This window comes from Oncorhynchus tshawytscha, unplaced genomic scaffold (assembly GCF_018296145.1).
Source record: "Oncorhynchus tshawytscha isolate Ot180627B unplaced genomic scaffold, Otsh_v2.0 Un_contig_5651_pilon_pilon, whole genome shotgun sequence".
Lineage (NCBI taxonomy): Eukaryota > Metazoa > Chordata > Actinopteri > Salmoniformes > Salmonidae > Oncorhynchus > Oncorhynchus tshawytscha.
Window position 1 is genome coordinate 25689 of NW_024608883.1, and position 12698 is coordinate 38386.

General features: G+C 42.0%; 1 protein-coding gene across 3 annotated transcripts in view; it reads right to left on the reverse strand.

Moving 5' to 3' along the window:
• LOC112237777 (NLR family CARD domain-containing protein 3) overlaps nt 1–12698 on the reverse strand; it is a 28802-nt gene that overhangs the window by 6627 nt on the left and 9477 nt on the right. The window contains exons 2-5 of one of the 3 annotated variants that reach the window (XM_042313798.1): nt 6182–7390; nt 4002–4115; nt 3831–3896; nt 115–1866 (exon numbers count right to left, since the gene is read on the reverse strand). In XM_042313798.1, coding sequence (XP_042169732.1) covers nt 115–1866; nt 3831–3896; nt 4002–4115; nt 6182–6390 — 2141 coding nt within the window. In that variant the 5' untranslated portion in view covers nt 6391–7390. Of the gene's footprint in view, nt 1–114; nt 1867–3830; nt 3897–4001; nt 4116–6181; nt 7391–12698 lie in introns of those variants that run through there. The other 2 variants (XM_042313796.1, XM_042313797.1) reach the window with 2 other exon arrangements.

Here is a 12698-nt window from a genome sequence, read left to right on the forward strand (position 1 = left end):
AAAAAAATCTCCCCTTAAGGACTGAGTTGTCAGCCTAACTAGTCATTCAAACTGATGTTCATTATTATGTTACATTAGCATGCTGTCTGGAATGTAATTTGACTAATCACTTACAGGACTGTTCTAGAGGATCTGACAACTGGGAGAAGTTTGAGAAGAGCCGCATCTGATCTGATGTATTTCTTCAGGTCAAACACATCCAGCTTCTCGGAGGTCAGCAACATGAAGACCAGAGCTGACCACTGTCCAGATGAGAGTTGAGATTTTGAGAGACTTCCTGATCTCAGGTAGCTTTGGATCTCTTCCACTAGAGAATGATCATTCAGTTCATTCAGACAGTGGAACAGATTGATACACCTCTCCAGGGGGAGGTTCTTCCTGATCTTCTCCTTGATGTACTTGACTGTTTCCTTGTTGTTCTGTGAGCTGTTTCCTGTTGGTGTCAGAAGGCCTTGTAGGAGATGCTGATTGGACTGCAGTGAAAGGCCTAGAAGGAAGCGGAGGAAAAGGTCCAGATGGCCATTTTCAAACTGCAAGGCCTTGTCCACTGCATCTTCATATAGACTGTTTTTGTTGCAGAGGGATTTCTCTTTAGCCATCAGATTGTTGTTGTCGTTAGTGAACATGAGGAACACATATAGTGCAGCCAGAAACTCCTGGATACTCAGATGTACAAAGCAGTACACCTTCATCTGGTTAAGCCCAGACTCTTCCCTGAAGATCTGAGTGCACACTCCAGAGTACACAGACGCATCCTTGATGTCAATGCCACACTCTCTCAGGTCTTCCTCATAGAATATCAGATGGCCTTTTTCTAGCTGTTGAAAAGCCAATTTTCCCAGTGCCTGAATCATCTCTTTATCCCAGTGAGAATCGTTGGCATGCTCTACAGGATATTTCTGAGTCCTCAGTTTTGACAGGAAGATCATGAGGTGAGCGTACATTTGAGTCAGATTCTTGGGGATCTCTCGACTCTCTGCTTCAACCAATAGTCTCTCTAGGACAGTGGCTGAAATCCTACAGAACACTGGAATGTAGCACATGATGTGGAGGCTCCTTGACGTCTTTATGTGTGAGATGATTCTGCTGGCCAGGTCCTCCTCACCGATTCTCTTCCTGAAGTACTCCTCCTTCTGTGGGTCATTGAATCCTCGTACCTCTGTCACCTGGTCAACACACTCAGGAGGGATCTGATTGGCTGCTGCAGGTCGGGATGTTATCCAAATGTGAGCAGAGGGAAGCAGATTCCCTTTGATGAGGTTTGTCAGAAGAACATCCACTGAAGTTGACTCTGTGACATCACAGCAGATCTTATTATTCTGGAAGTCCAGAGGAAGGCCACATTCATCCACACCATCAAAAACAAACACAATATTTTTGTTTTCTGAGATTTCTGATACCTTTGTTTCTATAAAGGAGTGATGAAGTAGTTCTATCAGACTTAGATTTGTATCTCTCATCAAGTTCAGATCCCGAAAAGGAAGTGGAAAGATGATCTGGATGTCTTGATTTGCTTTTCCTTCAGCCCAGTCCAACATGAACTTCAGCACAGACACTGTTTTTCCAATGCCAGCAACTCCCTTTGTCAGCACTGTTCTGATAAGCTTGTCTTGTCCAGGTAAGGGTTTGAAGATGTCATTGAGTTGGATTGATGTCTCGTGTTCTACTTGACAACTGCATGCTGTCTCAATCTGTCTCACCTCATTCTGATTATTGACCTCTCCAATTCCACCTTGTGTGATGTAGAGCTCTGTGTAGATGTCGTTAAGAGGTGTCATTTTTCCTTGATCTTCAATGCCCTCAAATAAAGAATATATCCTATTCTTCAAGTAGGGTTTAATTTTCTCCTGGACTTCTGTTGGGTACCTATAGGTGGAAAAGAAAGATACATGTTCCTTGTTGAATTTAATGAAATTGATTTGGGTAAACATTTATAATATAACTAAACTCTAATCTGGATGTGATCAATGATGAAACAGTAGAGTTTGACATTCTATAGTTTGGTAGGCTAAGTGAAGATTATAGGACAACATTTGGTGCATTTTACTGGGAGACAACGCTATCTGCATCTCCTGATAGCTACACTAAACCTTGGGTACCTTGGGTCTCACTATTATGAACTCAGCAAAAAAAGAAATGTCCTCTCACTGTCAACTGCGTTAATTTTCTTATTTTCAGCTAATTTAACATGTGTAAATATGTGTATGAACATAACAAGATTCAACAATTGAGACATAAACTGAACAAGTTCCAAAGACATGTGACTAACAGCAATGGAATAGTGTCCCTGAACAAAGGGGGGTCAAAATCAAAAGTAACTGTCAGTATCTGGTGTGGCCACCAGCTGCATTAAGTACTGCAGGGCATCTCCTCCTCATGGAATGCACCAGATTTGCCAGTTCTTGCTGTAAGATGTTACCTCACTCTTCCACCAAGGCACCTGCAAGTTCCTGGACATTTCTGGGGGGGAATGGCCCTAGTCCTCACCCTCCGATCCAACAGGTCCCAGACGTGCTCAATGGGATTGAGATCCGGGCTCTTCGCTGACCATGGCAGAACACTGACATTCCTGTCTTGCAGGAAATCACACACAGAACGAGCAGTATAGCTGGTGGCATTGTCACGCTGGAAGGTCATGTCAGGATGAGCCTGCAGGAAGGGAGGAGGAGGATGTCTTCCCTGTAACGCACAGTGTTGAGATTGCCTGAAATGACAACAAGCTCAGTCCAATGATGCTGTGACACACCGCCCCAGACCATGATGGACCCTCCACCTCCAAATCGATCCCGCTCCAGAGTACATGCCTCGGTGTAACGCTCATTCCTTCGACGATAAACGCGAATCTGACCATCACCCCTGATTAGACAAAACAGTGACTCGTCAATGAAGAGCACTTTTTGCCAGTTCTGTCTGGTCCAGCGACGGTGGGTTTGTGCCCATATGCGACGTCGTTGCCAGTGATGTTTGGTGAGGACCTGCCTTACAACAGGCCTACAAGCGCTCAGTCCAGCCTCTCTCAGCCTATTGCGGACAATCTGAGCACTTATGGAGGGATTGTGCGTTCCTGGTGTAACTCGGGCAGTTATTGTTGCCATCCTGTACCTGTCCCGCAGGTGTGATGTTCGGATGTATCGATCCTGTGCAGGTGTTGTTACAAGTGGTCTGCCACTGCGAGGACGATCAGCTGTCTGTCCTGTCTCCCTGTAGCGCTGTCTTAGGCGTTTCACAGTACGGACATTGCCATTTATTGCCCCGGTCACATCTGCAGTCCTCATGCCTCCTTGCAACATGCCCAAGGCATGTTCACGCAGATAGCAGAGACCCTGGGCATCTTTCTTTTGGTGTTTTTCAGAGTCAGTAGAAAGGCCTCTTTATAGCGTCCTATGTTTTCGTAACTGTGACCTTCATTTCCTACCTTCTGTAAGCTGTTAATGTCTTAATGACCGTTCCACAGGTGCATGTTCATTAATTGTTTTTGGTTCATTAAACAAGCATGGGAAACAGTGTTTAAACCCTTTACAATGAAGATCTGTGAAGTTATTTGGATTTTTAAGAATTATCTTTAAAAGACAGGGTCCTGAAAAAGTTTCTTATTTTGCTGAGTTTAGTAATCATGCAATTTTATTCACATTTCTAGTATGTCAGACTGAATGATGTTGTCCTGTAGACAAGGTATCTAATGACAAGCAAAATTAGGCTTCCTAAATGATGAATTGGAGCCTATTATCTGGAAATTCACAGAGTAAAAAGGTACCAGATGTCAGACACATGACTGGTGAATAAAATGTATTGAAAATAGGTAGGATGCTGTGCAAACTGTTATAACTTACACTTTGTCATCAGTAGGGACTCTGGGTTGGTGATCCATTGACTGGTCAATCTCCTCAGAGATACTGCTGGGTAAAATAAGCATAGAGCAATAACATCAGTCTTCATCTATACAGAAGATGGTAAATAAAAGGAAATGCCATAATCAAATACCATGTTATGTCTAAGTTCACCTTTGCCTAGTGAATAATTCTCCCTCCTTGAAGAAAATAGGAATTCCCATCGACTGGTCACTCTTCATGGAGACACAGCTTGGTGCAGGTGAGACTGGTCGGTCTGTCATGAACCTGTTTAAGGCAGGATTTGAATATCCAACATAGGTGAGTTTGCACACATTTTAGATTTGTTTTTTTAATGGTTGGTTACTTATTTGTCACCAGTCAATGCACATACAGCTAGGTATAGGTTGGTGATCTAGTACATTTGTCTCCAACAAAATGTCTGTTTTGAATGAAATATCTGTTTTGAATGAAATAATGACGAAATAAAATTGTATGTCACATGCGCCGAATACAACAAGTGTAGACTTTACCATGAAATGCTTAAATTACGAGACTTTCCCCAACAACGCAGAGTTTACAATAAAATAACAATAACGAGGCTATGTACAAGGAGTACCGGTATCGAGTCAATGTGCACAAGGGGTACGAGGTAGTTGAGGTAATATAGTGCATTTGGAAAAGTATTCAGATCCCTCGACTTTTTCCACATTTTATGACCTTACAGCCTTATTCCAAAATGGCACCTAAAGACTCTCAGACCGTGAGAAACAAGATTCTTTGGTCTGATGAAACCAAGATCGATCTCTTCGGCCTGAAAGCCAAGCATCAAGTCTGGAGGAAACCTGGCACCCTCCCTATGGGGAAGCATGGTGGTGGCAGCATCATGCTGTGGGGATGTTTTTCAGCACCAAGGACTGGGAAACTAGTCAGGATTGAGGGAAAGATGAACGGAGCAAAGTACAGCGAGATCCTCATTGAAAACCTGTTCCAGAGCGCTCAGGACCTCAGAATGGGGAGAAGATTCACCTTACAACATGACAACGACCCTAAGCACACAGCCAAGACAACGGAGTGGCTTCGGCACAAGTTTCTGAATGTCCTTGAGTGGCCCTTGAGTCTGGAGTTCAATCTTGGTTTCATCAGACCAGAGAATCTTGTTTCTCACGGTCTGAGGGTCTTCAGGTGCCTTTTGACAAACTCGTAGCGGCTGCCATGTACATTTTACTGAGGAGTGGCTTCCGGCTGGCCACTCTACCATAAAGGCTTGATTGGTGGAGTGCTGCAGAGATGGTTGTCCTTCTGGAAAGTTCTCCCATATCCACAGAGGAACTCTAGAGCTCTTTCAGAGTGACCATCGGGTTCTTGGTCACCTTCCTTGGTCACTTTCCCCCCGATTGCTCAGTTTGACCATTCAACCAGCTCTAGGAAGAGTCTTGGTGGTTCCAAACTTCTTCCATTTAAGAATGATGGAGGTCACTGTGTTCTTGGGGACCTTCAATGCTGGAGAAATGTTTTGGTACCCTTCCCCAGATCTGTGCCTCGACACAATCCTGTCTCGGAGCTCTACGGACAATTCCATCAACCTTATGGCTTGGTTTTTGCTCTGACATGCACTGTCATCTGTGGGAACTTATATAAACAGGTGTGTGCCTTTCCAAATCATGTCCAATCAATTTCAATTTACCACAGATGGACTCCAATCAAGTTGTAGAAACATCGAGGGTGATCAATGGAAACAGGATGCACCTCAGCTCAATTTCGAGTCTCATAGCAAAGGGTCTGAATACTTATGTAAATTAGGTATTTCTGTTTTTTGTTAAAAATTTGCCATAAAATTTGCTTTATCATTATGGGGTATTGTGTGTAGATTGCTGAGGATTTTAACAAATTTGATCCATTTTAGAATAAGGTTGGAATGAAACAAAATGTGAAAAAAGTCTAGGGGTCTGAATACTTTCCCGAAGGAACTGTATTCTCCAAAGATAGCACGTTCGCCAATAGAATGGATGGTAGAGGTGGTCTATCCACTTGCCAACGTAGTTTCATAAGGGTGCCCGCACAGCAGCCCCTATGGTGACATATTTTTCTCTTCCAAATGTCGGGGATTAGGGTCTAGTCCCTGGTGATCAGTATGCATGTCTTGCACTAAAGACTCATTGAAGTAAAAGTCTTCATCAAAATTGAGGTTAGTGATTGCTGTTCTGATGTCCAGAACCTCTTTTTGGTCACGATGGCGGAAACATTATGTACAAATAAATTAATATTATCCATTCTTCGCAAACAATACTGGTTCGTACAAGAGTTTTGACAAAATATTAGCTCCTTCTCACTTACCTATTTGATGATCTTACCTCTTAAGCTCCCTGTCAGTGTCCTGTTCGGCAGGAAAACTTAGTTTAGGGGACATCGCTCCCTCAGTCCCCGAGAAACCCATTCCAGAAGCAGTGGCTTCTTCTTCAGTATCTTCACAGATACTAGAGGGAGTGCTTCCCTCTTCATACTCCCCAGAGAGACTCATTTTGGCACAGTGTAGTGCAACACTTGTAGTGCAATTGAACATTAATTTCAAGCTTAACAGAAATACAACTTCTTAGACAGTTGAAGCTGATCTTCGCTGATAGGGGGCTGTGTAAAATAAAGTCTTGGTGCTTTGTAGCCTTATTTACTTTATGCCTGTAATTCACTGTTGGTACATAATTAAGTTTTGCTAGTAGTGCAAAGGTGCAACCCAGCTTGCATCCTCCTTGCTGTCGGAAGAAAACCACCAAAACTGAAACCAGGAAATGGAAAAGAAAGGTCCCTATTTTAACATTGAGACCCTAGAGTTGTGGATAGTTACCAAAAACATTCAATGTAACAAAAACTTAACTGACAAATTGAGGTTTTTCTTCCGAGAGCAACAAAATTTTGCCTGTGACTTAAAAGTCTGTCATAAAGACAAAATGCTTACTTTATGTGCTATAAGCGTGTGTGGTTGATTGGGTTAGAGTTGTGATCACTGAAAACCAGGGATTATTACCAGTAGTGGCAGTTACACTTAGCATATTTTTATTTGACCTTTATTTAACTAGGCATGTCAGTTAAGAACAAATTCTTATTTTCAATGACGGCCTAGGAACAGTGGGTTATAACTGCCTGTTCAGGGGCAGAACGACAGATCTGTATCTTGTCAGCTCAGGGGTTTGAACTTGAAACCTTCCGGTTACTAGTCCAACGCTCTAACCACTAGGCTACCCTGCCGCCCCATATGTCGAGAGGTGCTTCATTTTCTCCTCTTGAGCATTAACTCATGGAGTATATTCCAAGTTTAATAAAGCAACGTTAGAAGACAAAAATAATCTACCAATCACAAGTGGGATTCTCTGATCCGCTCTGAAAATTCTGTGACTTCTGGAAAAAAATACTGTTGGTAGCACTGGAGGAGAATTAACTATGTTAGTTGATGATGACAACACCCGTTGAGTTAGATTTGCATTTCAAATGAACTGTGTACAAGGGGTCCTACAATGTGCCTCTCCTCGGGGGAATTCATGGCAGACCTTTGATCAGGATGTGCTGATCTGTGAACACACAAAGCACTTTATTTGACACACAGCAGAGAAGTGGTTAAATTGAATGTTAAAATCCCCCAAGCTGAATGGATACTTGCCAAACTGTAGTTTCCTTTGCCTTCACTATGGACAAGCCACTATTTTTTCAACTGTAACTAGCCCAAATATTATGGCTTATATAGCTAATATCAGCCATACCAAACAAAAAACTATTTTGCCACAAGTTTTGTGAAGGGCATCTTAATACTGCTATTACAGCTGCTAACAGGCCTAATAATAATTATAATAATGTTAATAGTCATGTATAGCCTACACCTTCCATACTTAAAAATACAGAAAAACATGCACACAGCATCACTTTAGACTGACTAAAGGAATGGTCAGTCTTTATCTCTTAGTAATGATTTCAACAACAGAAATCCCCCCACCCCCCCCACAAGTTTGCTGCGGTGTCCCGAATAATAATAATTCTTATTCTTATAAACGAGTAGCCTAACAAATCAGCCTACTTAAGTGTTAATAACAATAAGAATCTAGACATAATACTTGGAAATATTTAGGCTACTTTTCATTACATTTTCTATTCTTGGAAATGTTTGTTTATTTTAGTGTTGCATTGCCTATTTCATTGCCTATACTACAGGAATAAATCCCCTACAAAAAATATAGATTTGTTACTTCCCTAACATTCGGATCATAGAAGGAGAAACTTTGCCTACCCAATTATTCCTGTTTGACATGCAGATAGGCTACTTCAGAAATGCCTAAGGAATATCAAGACAGAAATGCATTTTCAGCAAGGGAGTAATTCAATCTCTTGTGATGTGTCATGGCACATTTATGTAAGCAGTCTGTAACTCTATTGGAAGGATGCGACACCATTCTTCCATTAGAAATTCAATCAATTAACTTGTTTCAAGAAGCTAGGAGTATATTGCACGTCACTACTTCACAGGAGAGGCATTTGAACGTATTTTTAAAATGTATTTCTTATTTTGGCAGAAATGCCTTCTGGAACATGTAAACTTTCATGTGCCTTAATAATAAATGTGTATGTCATCTGTAAATATGAATAAAATTGTTAAATTACGAGCCTAGTTGGTTTAGCCACAGAAAAAGTGAGCAACCTTCCCTCTAGCCATGTTTAGCTGAGATAATGGATAGGCTGGACATGCCGGGAGATGAGTTCGGATTGGTCTGCCATGTAGCATGCTTCTCTCTATAACATGAGCTGCTCAGTACGTGTTGATAATGCTTTCTACAGATGTTTTTTGAAAGATATTACGTTAGCCATCAAGAACTACAAAAGTGTTGCTACTTTTCTCAACAACATTGATGCCCTGAATTTACCAGGCACTATCGGCAAAGACCAGTTGGATAAAGTTGTGATGGGCTACTTTTTACACATGCCACGGTCTGTGTGAACCGGAGTGACTTGACACAAATGTGATCAAACAAGATGTGTCTGCTGTAAAGCGTTCATCCATGTATATGGGGGTAAGAGTCTAGCTACATTTTCAGATATGATATGTTTCTAGTTTTGGCAGGAAGTCGTTTTCATTGCAAGTTAAAGCGTACTGTTAGCTAGTTAACGTTAGCTTGCTACCTCGCTAGCTAATGTTACGTGTATGATCTGTGTAGTAATATTATTCATATCAGAAATCCATTTGCATTGCTAGTTATAGCCTAATGTTAGCTATAGCTAGCTAGCTAACATTGAACCTAGTTGGTTAGCTTTAGCTACTTACAGATTCATACTACAGCTAAGACAATCTGTATTGGTAGAAGTATGTGTTGGGATTATGCTGGTTCATTGTTTAGCTAGCTACATGTCTAAATCAAAGACTCTGCTTCACCAGATGATGACCCATCAAGTTAGCCAGGTGAGTCTGGGGGTGATTATGGACATCTATTGTATTATACTGCACACTGCACACACCCATCTGGACAAGAGGAATACCTATGTGAGAATGCTGTTCATCGACTACAGCTCAGCATTTAACACCATAGTACCCTCCAAACTCGTCATCAAGCTCGAGACCCTGGGGCTCGACCCCGCCCTGTGCAACTGGGTCCTGGACTTCCTGACGGGCCGCCCCCCAGGTGGTGAGGGTAGAAAAAAAGATCTCCACCCCGTTGATCCTCAACACTGGGGCCCCACAAGGGTGCGTTCTCAGCCCTCTCCTGTACTCCCTGTTCACCCACGACTGCGTGGCCATGCACGCCTCCAACTCAATCATCAAGTTTGCAGACGACACTACAGTGGTAGGCTTGATTACCAACAACGACGAGGCAGCCTACAGGGAGGAGGTGAGGGCCCTCGGCTGTGGTGTCAGGAAAATAACCTCACACTCATCGTCAAAAAAACAAAGGAGATAATCGTGGACTTCAGGAAACAGCAGAAGGAGCACCCCCTATCCACATCGACGGGACAGTAGTGGAGAGGGTAGTAAGTTTTAAGTTCCTCGGCGTACACATCACGGACAAACTGAAATGGTCCAACCACACAGACAGCGTGGTGAAGAAGGCGCAGCAGCACCTCTTCAACCTCAGGAGGCTGAAGAAATTCCGCTTGTCACCAAAAACACTCAAACTTTTACAGATGCACAATTGAGAGCATCCTGTCGGGCTGTATCACTGCCTGGTACGGCAACTGCTCCGCCCACAACCGTAAGGCTCTCCAGAGGGTAGTGAAGTCTGCACAACGCATCACCGGGGGCAAACTACCTGCCCTCCAGGACACATACATCACCTGATGTCACAGGAAGGCCAAAAAGTTCATCAAGGACAACAACCACCCGAGCCACTGCCTGTTCACCCCGCTATCATCCAGAAGACGTGGTCAGTACTGGTGCATCAAAGCAGGGACCGAGAGACTGAAAAACAGCTTCTATCTCAAGGCCATCAGACTGTTAAAACAGCCATCACTAACATTGAGTGGCTGCTGCCAACATAGTGACTCAACTCCAGCCACTTTAATAATGGAAAAATTGATGTAATAAATGTATCACTAGCCACTTTAAACAATGCCACTTCATATAATGTTTACATACCCTACATTACTCATCTCATATGTATATACTGCACTCTATACCATCTACTGCATCTTGCCATCTTAATGTAATGTATCACTAGCCACTTTATATAATGTTTACATACCCTACATTACTCTATACCATCTACTGCATCTTGCCTATGCCGTTCTGTACCATCACTCATTCATGTATTTTTGTTATGTACATATTCTTATTCATTCCTTTACACTTGTGTGCATCAGGTAATTGTTGTGAAATTGTTAGGTTAGATTAGGTTAGATTACTCGTTGGATATTACTGCGTTGTCGGAACTAGAAGCACGAGCATTTCGCTACACTCGCATTAACATCTGCTAACCATGTGTATGTGACAAATAAAATTTGATTTGATTTATATGAACATGTGTACATGTCTAGACAATAGTGACCCATCCACTTAGCTAGATGTGGCTGGGGGGTGGTTATAGAATATCTTTCACATGACCCATCAATTTAGACAAGTGTGTCTGGGTAAACGTCATCTAATAATTAGCAAATATTTACACAATATTTGTATCTGAACATTTTCTATTTTTTTAATAAATATTGCTAGTATGCAAGTAACCATTTTTCACTGTACCGTTTACACCTTCTGTATCCTGCGCATGTGACAAATAAAACGTTGATTTGATTTTATAGTGTGTTTTTTACTAGAGACTGTAATGTGAAGAATAACATGACCTGCACCAAAGTCAGATTAGGATATAGGCCAAGGACAAGATAAAGTGTATTTTTACTACTACTTTCACCACTTTTAGTCTTGAAATATTTGGTTGTTTATTACACCTTCTTACTCACTCCTTTTAGCACATTGCCTCATATGTGAATCCTTAAAGAGATAGGTGGGGCTACGGTTTAAGAGGGTGTGAACGATGCTGAATAGGTGTAGACAAAGGCTGCGTTTCAAACATATAAAGACACACCCTCCTCCACTTACCCTCGCCTTATGCCCTTGGGGGAATCCCCGCTGAAGTTAGCAACGTAAGCCCCTCAGCACCTTGTTTGTGATTGAATTTGCGAGTGTACAATTATGTTCACTCCGGGGCCTGAAACGCCCCATAATTCTATTGGCGATGATTGTACATCCCCTAAGAAAAGTCAGCCAAAACGTATAACCAACAACAATATGGAGAAGTGAACATACAAAAGTAAAAACACATGTAAATAAATTCAATTGTGCTAATAATGCACATGACGGGACAAACAAGTATCGTAAAATTAATGATGCTTTTGTTTGTTTCGCTTTTGGAAACGTTAGCTAGCGCATACAACTTTCCCCGACATCACACTTATACATTGTAATTTTCGATGAACTTGATATCGTCGGATGGCTAGCATTCGACGTCTGCGGATGCATTGACTTCTAGACATTGACTTCTAGACAAGATATGAAATGACTGTAGTGCATAAGTGACACATTTCCCTGCAAGTGTCAACTGATCATACATCATGATACATAATCAGAAGTGTCCACTTAATTTAAGGGCTGAGAGGAGATGGTGTGTATTTAACATTTTAAAGTTTTTGGAATGCAGCCAAGGATCAAAGTTGTTGGTCTGCTTTGCGTTTCCATTTGCGATACTGGTATCGCCACAGCCCTAGCAGCTGTACTTTATCTCTTCAGTAGATGTGACAAAACATTAGCACACACTATTTCACATACAGTAGGTTTTTAAAGGACCAAAGTGGTTGGTCTGCTTTGGGTTTCCATTTGCGATACTGGTATCGCCACAGCCCTAGCAGCTGTACTTTATGGCGTTTTAACTTCAGGTTAGGTATATCTGTAAACACATGGATTAACAGTAGGCTAGCCTATTTTGTTACTGGTGCATGTTCTTTTAAGCAATTCAGAGAAGTTGCCTACCTGGCTTTTGTCTCCTGAAAATAGCATACATTTTCCAGACACAGACAACTACATCCAGCGCCTGTTGTGTGTACTTCCTTGCATACGTGTATTTTGTCTACTGCAAATACCATACATTTTTCCAGACACAGCTAACTACATTCAGAACCTGTTATATAAGGAGATGAAGTTTCACCTGAGGGGAATCCAACGAAGCAAGCTAAATCTACTCAGTGTTTTCTAAAGATAACCAGCTTCACATTCCAACTCTGGCTTCTTCCATACGACTACGGATATTGCTCTTCCGTCCGCTTGTTGCAAATTCTGATCAGGGGCAGGCTAAAAGGGGACAGATCGAAATAGGTGAGGGTAATCCCCCCCCAAAAAAATACTTTGGGGAG